This window comes from Bidens hawaiensis, unplaced genomic scaffold, assembly GCF_021521415.1.
Source record: "Bidens hawaiensis isolate Kalapana, Puna unplaced genomic scaffold, B.hawaiensis_p1.1 tig00008037_1, whole genome shotgun sequence".
Classification (NCBI taxonomy): domain Eukaryota; kingdom Viridiplantae; phylum Streptophyta; class Magnoliopsida; order Asterales; family Asteraceae; genus Bidens; species Bidens hawaiensis.
In genome coordinates this window covers 840392-856633 of record NW_027491564.1, presented here as the reverse complement: position 1 = coordinate 856633, position 16242 = coordinate 840392, and the positions used below count along the sequence as shown (strand labels likewise).

Sequence of the window (16242 nt, the reverse complement as noted above, 5' to 3'; positions counted from 1 at the left end):
ACATATCTTTTACTGTACATATATATTAAAAATAGAACATAGACTTAGCCTTGTAAAGGACAGTGCCTGCATGTGCGTGTCAAAACTAGTCACTAGGTGACGAGTAGACTTAACCCGGTAAGGGCTAGTGCTTGTAATAGTATATCCAAAATCATACTCCATGTTAGCATAGCATACTACTATATGCTTGAATGAAGTTTCAAAAGACTATATATATTATTACCATACCATATCTATCTATATATAGAGTACATCAACCACATACACAATAAAACCAACACTATAATCGCCTAGATACAACCCTTCAGCTGGGTTGTCACCCTGCTCAATCACCGTCGAGTGTACGCATCTAACTGGTGTAAGTTTAAAACAACCTGTTGTAAGGTCAGAATACACTCAATCATCTCCCGCTTCACCTGGCTTCCAGTAGCTACGACCACAATATGGTCTATCACATGATCAGTCAGAACTAACCATGATGAGTTTTCTATGTGTGGAAGCTCCTAGCCGGGTGCAGGTATACCACATGCATAAGAAGGTGTATCACCAGTCCGGGGGTGCGAGGTTTCTCCCATATGATATGCCGGTCTAGGTGGGGGAAGAATAGGATCAGGTGAGCATACTCGCCTACAGGCAGTCTGATAGGCTATAGGTCAGGTCACTAGGGTCGGGTGTACCGGTGGGGTAGGGGATCTAGGAACTCTAATAGGGGAATGGTACGCACTAGTGGCTCCGGTATGGTATCTAGGTGGTGACCTAGGGGGATAGCTATCAAATCTATAGCCTGATAGGTCAGGCTCATCAGAGGGTACCTCTCAGGGAACTACAGCATCATCCGAGCTCTCATCTAACCCCTCCTCCTCTTCCTCCGGGTTTTCCTCCTCTACTGGTAACACCGGTTCCTCCTCAGGTACATGATCACTAACTCTCGACATCCCTCTGCACAAGGGTTAGTAATAAGAATAATATTTATTGATTGAAAAAATTACAATTTTTGTCCTTTTGAATATGTAAAATTATGGATTGGGTCCTTTTTGAAAATGAGTTTCACTATTTATCTTTTATTTGCATGTTTTGCTTGGTTTTTGTCCTTTGAACTAACGACCATCCAGTAACCCAGTTAAGTCTTGGCATGTGCCAAACATGTGAGGGCAAAAATGTAATTTTTAATCTATATTATAATAAAAAGAACAAATAAAATATTTTAGGGGTAGACCTCTCCCATTATAAACAACCCTAATCCCAAAGCTATATCTTCATCAACTAATCTTTAACCCTAATTACAACCACCACCACTCGACCACCACTGAAACAACCTGCAACCGCCACTTGCAAAAACTCCAACCACTATCTTCATGTTCATCAAAAACCCTCTTCTTCTTTCACTAATTAACCCCAACCCACCACCACCACCACCACCACTAGCTTCCATTAACAGTGGCAGCCGCAGGTAACACAAATACAAACATTAGGATAGTACCGAAGGTGCCGTTGGTAGATTCATCGACAAACATCGACATTCACCAGCCACCATATACCCTTCCACCAAAAGTCATCAGGAGTCAGGAAATCATGTTTCCCCCTTTCGACCACTGACATGAATAACTGTAACAACGATCAACCATCGGAAAGACTAACTTGAAAACCTCCCCACCACAGACAGCCGCCACCTCCAGCAGACTACTACCATTGTCGCCTGGGTCTCCAAAATCGAGGCCGACAACAACAACACCATCGCCACCGCCACTTACGGTTATAAATAATCGTTATAAATAATCAGATCCTTAAATTATTAAAAACAATTTTCTTGTAAAGGAAGACTCAGATATGTGAAAACCCAATTCGACACCACCACTACCGATCACCGACCTTTGTCAGTTAAAGCCACCACCTTCGCCATCCTTCATGTCTGTCGCTACCATTCTTCATCCCCACTGACGAATGGATATGACGAATCGTTGTTCCCAGCTTGTTCTTCCCCTTTTTACTCTTCCATAAAATTATATCGATGAGGTGGATTTTAAGCCGTATAATCGTAACCCTAGTTTCAGATGTTCGATTGGAAATTAGGTCGAGTGTGTTCGTATTCCATGGCATGGATTTAAGCTCCGAAAGAAGGTCGAGTGTTGCTTCTCTGCTGTTAATGGTGGTGGTGGCCGGCGGTTCTGTTTTTAGTGGTGGTAGACGACAGTTCGCTAAGGGGTGATGGTGTCTAGACTCTAGGGTTGAGAGGGAGGAGGAAGATGAAGATTGATATTTTTTATCTTTATTTATTTTATGTATTAGGTTTTTTTAATAATAAAAGTTTATAGGTAAAATGACCAAAACACCCTCATGTACATGCCACATGAGTAGACTTAAAAGAAAAAAGTGGATGACCGTTGGTATAAAGGACAAAAACTGAGCGAAAATGCAAATAAAGGATTAAAAGTGAAACTCATTTTCAAAAAGGACCCAATCCATAATTTTGCATATTCAAAAGGACAAAAATTGCAATTTTTTCTAATTGATAATATTAATTATAGTCAGGTATAATATTAATTATAATAGGGTTTAATATTACTGATAGCAAGGTACGTACACGTATTCGTACACATTATCACAGATAAGTACGCATTCCTATTACATATCTATATGTATATATATATATGACGGGTGGATTGTAGAGTCACCCTTGAGTGTAGTAATTTTAGTTAAATCACGTGCGTTCATGTTTAATTTCAAGGATTTGGATTACTACACTATGTCGTGTGATTGCAGGTATAAGGAGGTAAATGACGAAACAGCAAGATCATAGGCGAAAACGGTGAAGAAAATGGAGTTGGAACGAGAGAGTTATGAAGAAAATAAGAAACAGGAACCAGCTCCACCGTCGCCCACGGTGCACACCGTGGACCACGGTTCAACTGATACAGATTTTCCAAAACTCACTGTACCGTGGAGTTCATTGGTGACCGTGGCCTGGGCCGTGGCCCACGGTCTGGACTGTGGACCACGGTCCGATCGTAACTGCCCGGTTTTGTTTTGTTTAATATGTCGTTTTGGCTTGTCTTTTGGGCTATCTTTGAATTGGGAAGGCTTGTGGAAATTTAGAGAAGACAATATCATTGTTTTAGGTGTTGGAAAACATTGTTTATGCTTTTGATTAGTGTGTGGAAGACAATTGATGTGATGATGATTTCTCAAACCATGAGTGGCTAGTTTTCCTTGGTGTTTCTCATGGTTGTAAGGTTATTACAAAACACTTTATTCTTATTGCTCTTGAACTTGGTTGATTATCTAATCATTTATGTTAGTATAATCATGATGTTAGTTTGATTGTTTGTAACTTGTCCATAATGTTTCAACCTAGTTTCTATCAATACCTTCTTGGTGTCGTTGACAATTAAGATTTAGGAGAAGGAATTAGGGTTAGAAACATATTGATTGATTAACAAGTAACAACCTCGCGTTCTAGTATTCCGAGTACTTAGTTCTTGATTAATCGCGTTCTAGTAATCCGAGTACTTAGTTCTTGATTAATCACAAACATTTACACAAAATCAAGATATTATGATTTATCCATTGAACTTAAACAAGAGTGTTGCGTGTTAACCCGAATTCCAAGAGAAATACTTGCTTAATCAATTGTTTACAACTTTCATGTTATTTAATTTAGTTCTTAAAATCAACTTGAAAATTACTTTTGTCATTTACTTTTTACAATAGTTTAAATTGCTAAACTACTCTGTTAACGCATATTCCACAAATCCCTGTGTTCGATACCCACTTACCGCTATCTATTTAGTTGTAATTGGTTTAATTTTGCGCGAGTCTTCGACCTCACGTCAAATTTTGGCGCCGTTGCCGGGGAGTAGTGCGCAACGTGTGTTATTTATGTAGTTGTTTAATTGTTATTGTCAGTTTTACCTGACGCTTGCGGTCTTCATCACCGTTACCGTTTGATCCTGAAATCGAGAGAACTTTTCATCAGAATCGGATTCTGCAAAGGGAGAACAAGATTATGGCTTCGTAACAAACTGTACCGCCAATGCCACCACCCATCAATTCACAAAACCCACCATCCAGTGAATCCATTACCACTACAATCTCCACAAGTATAACCACCTCAACAGTGTTTAGTTTTCAACCACCAGTTAACCTTCCACCCTTGACCAACTTCATGCCTACTCAAGGACAATCATCTTTCCAATCTCAACAAAACCCATTTTATAATCAGTCATATATAGTACCGCAAGACCCACCCATAATCCATACCTAATCGGGTGTTAGGACGGGCCCTCTTTCATTTGATGGGCCATGTTTTGGTGATAATAATGAAGGGTATGAAAAGTATGAGGAGGGATATTCGAGTGGAGTTTATGGAAATCAGCTAAGGATTCAAGGGCAATTTGGGTATGCACCCGAACAAAAACCGCAACAGAATTTGCAACAATGGGGTGGGCCTCAATTTAATCAAGAACAATTTCAATAACCCCAACCATTGCAGCAAATTCCTCAACAAACCCAATATCAACAATCTCAGTTCCAACAACCAAATCCCCAACCGCAATTTCAACAACATGCGCAACAAAGGCCCGTGTATAGGCAAATAGGCCAACCGAGAGTGCCAATGGGGTACCAAGATGGAATGCAAGAGAAATGGTTAGGGGAATTGAAGCTCACTTCCGACCGGTCATCACCAATAACCCATCTCCGGTGGTTATTCCTCAAAATCAAAATGGAAGAACATTTGAGGTTATAACTAATGCGCTCCAAAGTTTGCCAAAGTATAAGGGTCTTGCAACGAAAGAACCCTATTTTTATTTGGAGGCATATAATTACGATCGGGGGTCAAGGTTTCTCACCGGATGAGGTTAAATTGGTTTTATTCCAATTTCATTAGAAGATGGTTCTACACTTTGCCTTTCGCATCAATTTACACTTGGGCCGAGATGCAACAAAGGTTTTTAGAAAAGTTTTACACAGCCCAAAAAACTAATGATGCGAGACGGATTTTGAGAAGCTTTCAACAATAATCGGGTGAGATGTTTCATGAAGCATTTGAGAGATTTAACATGATGATCAAAAATTGTCCTCACCATGATGATCAACAATCGGGTGAGTTGTTGAATGCGTTTCATGAAGGGTTAAATGCGGAAGACGAGCGGGATTTAATGTCAATCACAAATGGTACATTTGGTACCAATTATGAACAAGATGATTGGCATTCTTGGAGCAAATGTCGGTCACGTCGAAGAGAAAGGCTCAAACTGCAAGAAAAGCAAGACCAGCAACTGGAAGACCTCAAGTTCATGCAGGAGAAGATGTGGGGGTACAAACTACTAATCAAAGAATTGATGTTTGTACAAATTGCAATGAGTTGGGTCATGGGGCTGATGTGTGTACGGTAGGGCAAGCACAAGTTGAAGAGGTAAATGCAATTCAAGGGCAAGGAGGTGGTAATTGGAATTTCAACATGAACTCAAACACTTACCACCCCGGGTTGAGAAATCATCCAAATTTCCGTTATGGAAATCAAGCAACTCAACTCAATCCTAATTTCCAAGGGACTTCTCAAACCCACTTTATTCCTCGTCAACAATACTTCAATCAAGGAAGTCAAGGCCAACTTCAAGGAACGAGTGGTGGTCAAGGTGGATCTTCAAGTCAAAGTTCATCAACTGGGAATAAAGTGATGGACATGTTAAAGATGATGCAGCAAGAGATGCAGAAAAGGAATCAATTGGATGAAGCTCGTGTTCAAAAGGATGAAATTCGTGATAAGGCCATTCAATCATTAACAACTCAAATGGGCCAACTTGCAACCGAGGTATCCAACTTAAAGAAGAACAAAGGTCAACTCCTGAGTGATACTAAGGTGAACCCTACTCATACTATTTCTCACAATGTGCCGATTAATCAGGTAAATGTTTTAAGAAGTGGTAAGGAGTTTAAAATCAATACCACACCGGAATTAGTTGAAGGTGTGGTAGAGGATGTGACGGGGGTAGAAAGTGAAGATGAACAATCTTCACCCATTCAACCCCCTAAACAACCCACGTTTTCAAATGAAGATTCAGGTCAAAATGAGATTTTAAACGATAAAAAAAGGAAGTGAAAGAGGTTCCAATTCCATTTCCTTCAGCTTTGATCGATCCGGGTAAGAAAAATGTGATTTTAAAAAGGGGTCCTCAAAAGGAGGAGATGTGGGAGGTGTTCAAACTGGTTAAAGTTAATCTTCCTTTACTTGAGGCAATAAAACAAGTACCCGCATACGCAAAGTTTTTAAAATAATTGTGTACTCAGAAAAGATAACAAAAAGTTCCTAAACGAGTTGATTTATCTGAACGAGTGAGTGCAATTCTTAAGGGTGACCTTCCCCCCAAGCTTCAAGACCTGGGAGCGCCCTTGATTAACATTCAAGTGAGTGACTTTCAAATATCACGGGCGTTATTGGATCTTGGAGCGGGTGTGAGTATCCTACCGGGGGTTTGTATGACCAATATGATTTTGGTCCACTTAAACGAGTTGAGACCACAGTTGTATTGGCGGACTTGTCTCATAAACTTCCTCAGGGGATTGTGCGAGACGTTATTGTAAAAGTAGGGGAATTTTATTATCCTGTTGACTTTTTGGTTTTGGATTACTCGTCGGTTGACCCAACGCAACAACAAAATGTGATATTGGGTCGGCCATTTTTAAACACTACTCATGCTATTATTGATTGCCGGTTTGGTACAGTTGACATGGCCTTTGGAAATAGGAAAATGTGTTTAAATGTATTTACTAATGTTTCTAATTCATTGGCTAGTGAAGAATATTTTATGGCAGATATCATAGATGGGTGTGTACCACACGAGTATGAGGAAGGTATGTTGGATGTTTGTGTTTGTGATGATTCTGAACAAGTTCATATTTGTGCATTGTATTTAGAGGAAAGGAAGCAAGATGCGTTGGCATTGCAAGAAGGAAGATCACCATGGACTTATCAATTTGAGAGTCTACCAACAGAAATCAATTCGGATACTAAACCTTCGTTGATTTGTCCTCCCAAGGTAGAATTGAAAGAATTGCCAAGTCATCTCAAGTATGCGTTTCCGGTTATCATTTCCTCTAACTTGAATGAGGCTCAAGAAGAAGGGTTGTTGGAAGTGTTGAAAGCTCACAAGGCGGCGATTGGGTGGACTATAGCCGATTTGAAGGGTATTAGTCCATCTATATTCATGCACAAAATCATCACCACGGATGATGCAAAGCCTACTCAGGAAACTCAACGAAGGTTGAATCCTAACTTGCGAGAGGTGGTGAAAAAGGAAGTCATCAAATGGTTGGATGCGGGAATTATCTATTCCATTTTAGACAGTGCATGGGTAAGTCAAACACAGGTAGTCCCAAAGAAAGCCGGCATCCAGGTAATTAAAGATGAAAGTGGTGAACAAATCGCCACCCGACCGGTCACCGGGTGGCGAGTGTGCATCGATTATAGGAAGTTAAATGCGGTTACTTCAAAAGACCATTTTTCATTACCTTTTATTGACCAAATTATTGAAAAATTGTCGGGTTAAAAATTTTATTGTTTTTTGGATGGGTACTTAGGATATAATCAAATTGCAATCCATCCCGATGACCAACACAAAACCACGTTCACATGTCTATATGGCACTTTTGCCTTTAGGCGGATGCCATTTGGATTGCGCAATGCCCTGACCACATTTCAATGATGTATGATGAGTATTTTCTCGGACATGGTTGGGGATTCACTTGAGGTATTTATGGATGACTTTTCTATTTTTGGGTCAACTTTTGAAAGATGTCTTGATGAATTGGAAAAAGTTTTAAAACGTTGTGTCAAGACTAATTTGGTTTTAAGTTGGGAGAAAAGTCATTTCATGGTACAAGAGGGTATAGTGTTGGGTCATGTAGTTTCAAGTCAGGGAATGTGTAACACCCATTAATTTTCGGTTTAATGATTAAATCATGTAAAGTATGTACATCTCTCGGGGTTTATCCGGCATGCCTTGGTGACTTTCTCATCTTTCCGGTACGTTAATTTCCTTTACTTTTCATACAACTTGCTTCATCTTTCCAACTTGAGGGACTAGAATGTAACATTTTTATAATATAACAAAAAACCCTAGCTCCCCCCCCCCCCACCACCTGCGATCGGACCAAGGAGCAGCAGCCACACCCCTCTTTTTATATTTTTTCAGCCAATTCCAAGTGAAAAACTTCAATTCAAGGTTAGTCCCACATCCACGCTAGTCTTTTACACCCTAATTAACCTTTATCACGTTTAATCACTTGTTTTAGGCTTACCGGGTGGCTGTCCAATTGATCAATTTCGGGACTATTTTGGTTGAGGTTTTTGCACCACAATCTTCCTAGGTATGTCCCATATAACATACTTTAAAATCATGTGCATTGGTGTTCGTTTGATTGGTCAACTAGTTGTAGCTTGAAATCTAGTATTCGGTTGACTAGTTTGTGAATTGTGATGTCCAGCGCATTGTTTGAGGGAACTAACAACCAATTCGAATGTTGTAGCCTCGGTATGAGTTGTGGGCTGTAAGAAACTGATTTTTAAAGGTAATGGGGCTGAATTGGTTGTCGGTTACTCAAACGGGTCGGTACAACGCGAATTCGCGTTTATTGAATAGTTGGTGCGTTTTGCTTGCGGGTTACCGACACATTCAACTCGTGTAGCGTCGTGTGGACTTGTTGGCTGTGAATTTATCATATTGGGTCCACACGGGGCTGAGTTGGATGTTAATTTCCTAAACAACTCTTAAACGCGCATGTTAGTCTCACCTAGTGCTTCAGGGGTAATTTGGGAATTCTTTGTTCTCGGGAGTAACCATGGGTCGTTTTGGTAAATATAAGGCCCTGGGGGCTGTATTAATCGAACGTGGTGAGGTCGAGGCTTTAGGTAACTTGAACCATATTAGAACGCCTCGTAGGATAAATGAGTCCATTCGGTGTCGTTAGTAATGATTGTATGTAAACCGACAGGTGTTTGAGTTGTGGGGATACTTAGGGGTTCTCTAGCTCGTGGTGATTTCGTGCCTTGTGTGAGTTCATGATGCCCCTTTTCACTCTTTTCAAGTTTTGGGCTAGCATACACATCTAACTGATTTTGCTTGATGAACCGTTTAAATTATTTTGCAAGGGTTTACTTGTATAGAGTATGCCTTGAGATGATATTTATGTATGTTTGTACGTATGTTTATACATGTGATATTTTATGGCCAATAATTGGCGATGTTAATTAGTCGTTATCGACTAAGGATGTTTGCGTATGCCTACTTTGTATTTGCATACGTTGGATGGAACGTTACGTGTTTGGGTTTGTACGTGTGCTCGACCCTGATGTTACTACTTGGGTGTTATTCATAGGGATGTGATTATATAGATGTATATAAGTATGACTACTTATCGTTTATGATGGCCTAACTGTTCATATCCTGTTTTAGTTTTATACTCTTGGAATGATTTATATAAATGTCAATTATTAAAACTTGAACTCACTTAGCTCAAGCTGACTTTGTGTGTATGTTAGTGTCAGTTTCAGGTTAGGAGGAGGATGCTTACCGCTTGGACGTGCTCGAGGCTACTTGGACGGTTGAAGGCATACCTAGTCAGAAAGTTTCAATAATGAACATTGTTCTTTTCAATTTTTACTAAATACATTTAAATTTGGTTTTGGGCATAATTCTTTTTGGGAACTTGTTTTAGTACTTATGATTTTTCCGCTGATTTTTACTCTGAACTAGTTTTTTTAAGGAAGTGAATTGTCTTAAGTTTAAGAATTTTGTAAGTTTCTTGTATGATTACCAACTGTAGGATTCCCGGGATTCGGGGTCTTACAGAATGGAGATGGATAAAGCAAAAATTAAGGTTATTTCTTCATTACCACCACCGAAAAATGTAAAAGGGGTAAGGTCGTTTTTGGGGCATGCCGGGTTTTACGGCGGTTTATTAAAGATTTTAGTGTGATTACTAAACCTTTATGCAATTTGTTGCTAAAATATGTTGCATTTGATTTTACTAATGAGTGTTTGCAAGCATTTGATGTTTTGAAGGAAAAGTTAGTGCAAGCACCGATTTTGCAACCGTCGGATTGGACGAAGCCATTCGAGATTATGTGTGATGCTAGTGACACCATGATTGGAGCAGTTTTGGGTCAAAGAATTGACAAGAAGCCGGTGGTGATTTACTATGCAAGCAAAACATTATCCGAGGCACAATTGAACTACACCACTACCGAAAAAGAATTACTTGTGGTGGTGTATGCCTTGGATAAGTTTCGGTCATACATATGGGGAAGTAAGGTGGTGGTTTATTCAGATCATAGTGCGGTTCGTTACCTCATGGAGAAGAAAGATGCAAAACCCCGTTTGATTCGTTGGGTCTTATTGTTACAAGAGTTCGATTTGGAGATCCGAGATAAGAAGGGGTGTGAAAATGTGGTGGCGGACCATTTATCGAGGATTCCTTTGGAAGGTGTTGATAATTTACATGAAATCAATGAAAGATTTTCGGATGAACAGTTGTTAGCCGTTTCCACTACACCGTGGTATGCTCATTTTGTTAATTATCGGGCCACGGGTGAGATGCTGAAACATTGGGCCAAGAAAAGGAGGCAACAATTTCTATCCCAAGTCAAGCAATATATTTGGGATGAGCCCGATTTGTTCAAAATTGTTGCCGATCAAATCATTAGGCGCTGCATTCCGGAATCGGAAGTTCAAGAGATTTTGGCACATGCTCATTCATTGGCTTGTGGTGGTCATTTTAGTGGGCAAAAGACGGGTTATAGAGTTCTTACATGTGGGTTTTAGTGGCCCACAATCTTCAAAGATGCAAGTGAGTATGCTCGCCATTGTGTTAATTGTCAAAAGATGAGTGGAATTTCAAAACGGGATGAAATGCCTTTGCAACCTATATTGGTGGTTGACATTTTTGATGTATGGGGAATTGACTTTATAGGCCTGTTTCCAAATTCTTGTGGGTACTTATATATTTTAGTGGCGGTGGATTATGCTTCAAAGTGGGTTGAGGCCATAGCAACAAGGACCACTGATCACGCCGTGGTATGTAAGTTTGTTCAATCCCATATTTTTGCAAGATTTGGAATCCCGAGAGTGATTATAAGTGATGGTGGAACACACTTTAAGAACTTCAATTTTGGGAAATTGCTGAAGCGATATAATGTGAATCATCGTATTGCTATTCTGTATCATCCGAAAATAAGTGGACAAGTTGAAGTGTCCAACCGAAAAATTAAGAATATTGATGAAGACGGTGCAGGTTGATAGGAAGGATTGGTCGGTGAAATTGGATAATGCACTATGGGCGTATCGAACCGCTTACAAAATGCCTATAGGAATGACTCCTTACTGGTTGGTTTATGGGAAATGATGTCATTTGCCTATGGAGTTGGCTCACCGGACATTGTGGGCTATAAAAAGTGTGGATTTTAAAGAGGCCGGTGAGTTGAGAAAGTTGAAGTTGGCAGAGTTAGAGGAGATAAGGGACGAAGCTTATGAATGTGCATCGGCATACAAAGATAAGTTGAAAAAGGTTCATGATGCCAAATTGAGAAAGCAGGTTTTTGAAGAAGGACAAAGAGTTTGGTTATATAATTCACGGCTTAAGCTCTTTCCCGGAAAATTGAAAAGCAAATGGATGGGTCCTTATGTCATCACAAGAGTTGGGAGGTTTGGTGATGTGGAGATTGAAGACATGCAAGGTCAAAATAAACAAGTTGTGAATGACCATCGCCTTAAACCGTATATGGAAGGAAAAGATTTGAATATGATCGAAGATAACAAGGTGAGTTTCCTTTTAAGCTCACCGGATAATTCCACCCCATGAAAAAAGGTCCAGGTTTGTTGTATAGTGTAACTTAATTTTTGTTCAAATTGTTTTTAAAATTACCTTTCTCGTTGGAGTGTGTCTAATTCAAGTGTGGGGAATTTCTTATGAATTTCTCTACCGTGTTGAGGACAACTGTAAGTGCACGGATTTGGTGTCCGCAGCTGTTCGAATAGGATAGGGCTAGTTTAGTCTTTATATTAATGTATAAAGGCTCATTCGCTAAGCATGTTTAGCGAATGAGGCCTCACTCGTATAAGACTAGGCTATTCATTAATGTAAGAGCCCATTCGTTACTACTGTGTAACTAATGGAGGCTCATTCGTTAAAGTAATGCCCATTCGCTAAGGATGTTTAGCGAATGGGAGGTCATTCGCTATGGGAAGCCTCATTCGTTAGTGATGTTAACGAATGAGGAGGACTGCCTATAAATAGGCCTTCCCTAGTGAATGTGCATAGAGATCTGTGCCATATTTATCCCCTGTAACGTTATGCTGCCGGATTCTCTCCATGCTTAATGTATTGATCTCCATTAACATATTGAATGAACACGACCTAATGTATTGATTTTCGACCAGATCTTGGCTCGCAAACATTCATATAACGTTTTCACAAGTGGTATCAGAGCCTGGGATATGATCTTCGATACATAATCAAGTTAAAACCGTAATCAATTGATCAATTTCAAATATGAATTGATTGATTTTGTGAGTTAATTGAAGTTCAAAACCAGAGACTGGTTATTCATTAAATTGAACTTGATTGAAGAATATTTGTGACTTCGTACATGGCTAGATAGGTTCGGAATTGGTATTGGATTGTTTTGATATAAGTTTTAAGCAGTTTCAGCAAGATTCGGACGAGTTCGAAGTTGAAATTGGAAGTTTGAATCGTTGAAGACTTATTCGTTAAGATGAAGTCTTATTCGTTAGGATGAAGACTGATTCGTTACACTCATTCGCTAAGACCTAACCGCTCATTCGTTACAATTTCAATCTCATTCGTCACCTTATTCGCTAAGATCAAACCTTATTCGTTCAACCTTCTTCGTTAAGCCTGATTCGTTAAGCCATATTCGTTAACTTTCATTCGTTAACGAATATCTTAGACATTCGCTAAAGTAATCAACTTTTAACGAATATCCCATTCGTTAAAACCCATTCGTTACTGGTTCATTCATGTGAACAGTAAACTTTGTTAATCCCTGAAGTTTATCAGTTGGTTTATCATGGCTGCTCAGAATTCATCTTAATATGCATTAGCGTCACAGAACGTCTTATTGCAACAGATGCTAACGATGGATAACGAGATAGGCAGTCATAATAGATGTCCCAAGTTGTTGAAACTATCGGACTTTGCCCGTTGGGAACCAAGATTCCGTGCACATCTGGGATCCATGCATCCTAGCAGTCTTCGTTTTCTTGATGATGTTTATGCTGCACCACTGATCGGTAATGACAACATGAGTTGGACTCCGAAACCTTTTAAAGAGTATGAGACACATGAGTTTAAGGACTTTGAAAGTGAGACGAAAGCATATTCTACACTCACTATGGCTTTACCGGAACATATTTTTCATCAATATAGTACAATCAAAGTCTGTGCTTCACTGTTTACTACCTTGAAAACAAGAATTTTGGGAAATACTCTCGAAAGCACGAAGACTTTAGTGAAATTCCAATTCAGAAACTTTATTCTGATGAAAAATGAAACTATAGAAGAAATGATCAACCGTTTCAGCCACTTGATTATTGAGATGTCTTCTGTTGATCTTGAGCCAACAGAACAAGACAAGATTGATACTTTGAAGAATGCTTTACCTACAGACTATTCGACTTTCCTGTTTGCGTTTAAAGAGAACGGATTCTTTCAGAAACCTGAACTGACTGCTGTACAAATCATTAACAAGATCGAAGAAAGGGAATTCGATCTTAAATGTCAATCTACTTTGAAAAAAAATCAAAATCAGCAGTCGTCAACTCAAAACCCGTTACTTTATGGTGGTGCATTACCAGCAAATAATGCGACAAGCTCAATGCCTATTAATGCATTCTTTGCTCAATCCCAAGAGGATCCTAACGTAAACAGTCCCCAGAATGTATGTTTCATGGCGAGTGGTGCAACTGGCAACTCAAATGCTCATACATCAAGCTTACCCAAGGTTAATTTACAAGAAGCTGAACAACAGTTCGCTTTTGTATGTGCGTTCATGACTTCATATGAACAACTGGTGGGAAGTAAGATTGCTACAAGCGATCTCACAGATGAGGACTACGATCAAATCGACCCAGATGATCTTGAACTTATGGATTTGAAGTGGAACATTGCCATGATTGTTCGAAAGGTTAAAAGATTCATGCAACGAACGGGTAAAGATCTTCCCACGTTGAACCAAAGGGTTGGGTTTGATAAGTTAAAAGTCAAGTGTTATAATTGCAGTGAATTTGGCCACTTTGCCAAAGAGTGTGACAAGCCGAGAAAAGATTATTCTGGCTCACGCAATTCTGACCGTTCTTCTACAAAGTCTTCATCTGGAGGAGATAAAAGTAACACTGCTGGCTCTGGTGATCAAGACAAATCTCCCGTTACTCAAGCTTTATTGGTAAATGATGGAGTTAATTAGTCTCAGCGTTTATTGGGAAACCAGGCAAACGTTGCTATCGTTGAGCCTGTGAAGAATTTTGAGGATGCCAGTAGAAATAATGTATTGGAGAGTAGTGATTCATCTGACTCGGAGACTGACAGTGATCAATCTCTGTCATCCCAACCAGAATCAACTCCTGAGAAAACTGAATCTTATGCCTGCATGGCTAAAATTAATGAGATAGGTCCTACATCTCAAATTAATGTAAATGAACCTGCATCAATAATGGTGGATTGTTCTGAGTGTGCTGTGTTAAAAGCCAAACTTGAAACAACATTAACTCAAAACAATACATTTACTAATGATTACTTTACGATCAAGGAATGCTATAAGCAAAAGACAAAATTGCTTGAGCAAGCTAATCTGAAAATTCAGAAATTATCAGATAGTAATCATGATCTTAAAGCAAAGGTTCATTGTAAAATTATTGAATTGGATCAACATTTAAAGGAGATTCTTCGTCTCCGAACTTGCATTTCCAATCTCGAACAAGAAAAAATGGAATTAAATCATAAACTTAGTAAATTCAGAGATTCTTCTTTTCTGTTGAATGAAATAATCGAGGTTAATCATTCACATAAAAAGAACGGAAAAGCAGGTTTGGGATACGTCGAAATTCCTCCTCCATTTAATCAGGATTACAGTAGCATTCCTAAGGCAGAAAATTCTTTAAATATGCCTACTGTTAAACCTGAAAATGTTGATTCATTTGAACCAACTCGTGAACCAGTTAATATTGAAAGCAAAAAGGTGTTTACCAAAAATGAAATGGACGGTTCAATCGAGGAGCTGACTGAAACAGATGTGATTGTTAAAAATAAGAACATTCCAATTGACAATCACATTCTGTGTGAACCAGAAGATTTTGAAAAAGCTGTTTATGGTTCAAAATCCTCAAGTATTTCTTCAAATAATTCACGTGTTCCTAAGGATATTCCTAAAGTAATTCCAAAGGAACATGTTAATGTAACTTCCACATACAAGCTTTCAGTGTCTGATGAGGAATTAATGCGATTCATTAATCCTCCACTGAAAACTTCAACTGGAAAAGTATTTAAATTAAAAGGTCTCTCAAAAGTGTTCTCAGACAAAGAAGTTCCATTGAATCTTCTTAAACCAGAATTGATTGAATGTGTATTTCAAGATGAAACTATTAAAATGACTGAACTTGAGAAGAAATTCTTTCAATCAAAAACTAGTAATGTTCAAAAACAAAAAACAAATGTTTTCAAACCTATAAAATTCATAAAATCGTCAGGTTTGGAAAATTCATCGAATTTGACAAATCTTGAATTTTACAAAACAAAGAAGGGTTTAAAACATGAGTTATCGAAGAAGGCCACTTTTGAGACACCTAAATCTGATGATCTTAAAACTTTGATATCACAACCGACCGGTACATCATCACAACAAAGTTTAGACTCTCTACTATGTTTCAAGTGTGGTGAACCGGGTCACGTTTCAAGACGATGCAAAGCAAAGATCGACAATATCAAAGATTATTCAACTTTCAAAACTAAATCTTTTTCTAACACAAAGGAAAATCAAGTTGATGATTCTATGATAATGTATTCAAACATCAATCCGAGGAAAGTAATTTAGGTTGATGCACTTAATGTATTGAACATATGTGTTAATCGTGCTCAACCCATCTGTTCAAACACAGATTCGGAAAGAATCCGTAATGGTTATCTTAAGAAGAAAACTAAGAAAACTGCCACTTATTCTCAAGTACCGAATAC

The 16242-nt window shown here is 38.9% G+C and overlaps 3 protein-coding genes across 3 annotated transcripts; all 3 read left to right on the top strand.

Moving 5' to 3' along the window:
- The first annotated feature begins 5677 nt into the window (after nucleotides 1–5677).
- LOC143636672 (uncharacterized) lies at nucleotides 5678–10820 on the top strand. The gene is made up of 4 exons (XM_077104207.1): nucleotides 5678–6062; nucleotides 6523–7394; nucleotides 10062–10187; nucleotides 10284–10820. Exons 1-4 carry the CDS (start codon nucleotides 5678–5680, stop codon nucleotides 10818–10820), a joined length of 1920 nt encoding a protein of 639 aa, XP_076960322.1.
- Nucleotides 10821–10880: 60 nt separating this feature from the next.
- On the top strand, nucleotides 10881–11294 carry LOC143636671 (uncharacterized). Its single transcript, XM_077104206.1, has one exon. The coding sequence runs from the start codon at nucleotides 10881–10883 to the stop codon at nucleotides 11292–11294; it is 414 nt and encodes a 137-aa protein (XP_076960321.1).
- A 118-nt stretch (nucleotides 11295–11412) lies between these two features.
- Nucleotides 11413–11856, top strand: LOC143636670 (uncharacterized). Its single transcript, XM_077104205.1, has one exon. The coding sequence runs from the start codon at nucleotides 11413–11415 to the stop codon at nucleotides 11854–11856; it is 444 nt and encodes a 147-aa protein (XP_076960320.1).
- The last annotated feature ends 4386 nt before the right edge of the window (nucleotides 11857–16242 follow it).

What these genes read in the sequence shown, in the direction of transcription:
- LOC143636672 (XM_077104207.1), top strand. Translation starts at nt 5,678, where the DNA reads ATGGACATGTTAAAGATGATGCAGCAAGAGATGCAGAAAAGGAATCAA. An exon ending in GTTTTCAAATGAAGATTCAG is followed by an intron (nt 6,063 to 6,522) that starts GTCAAAATGAGA and finishes TTGAGACCACAG; the next exon opens with TTGTATTGGCGGACTTGTCT. An exon ending in CAAAGAAAGCCGGCATCCAG is followed by an intron (nt 7,395 to 10,061) that starts GTAATTAAAGAT and finishes GATGTTTTGAAG; the next exon opens with GAAAAGTTAGTGCAAGCACC.
- LOC143636671 (XM_077104206.1), top strand. Translation starts at nt 10,881, where the DNA reads ATGAGTGGAATTTCAAAACGGGATGAAATGCCTTTGCAACCTATATTG.
- LOC143636670 (XM_077104205.1), top strand. Translation starts at nt 11,413, where the DNA reads ATGGAGTTGGCTCACCGGACATTGTGGGCTATAAAAAGTGTGGATTTT.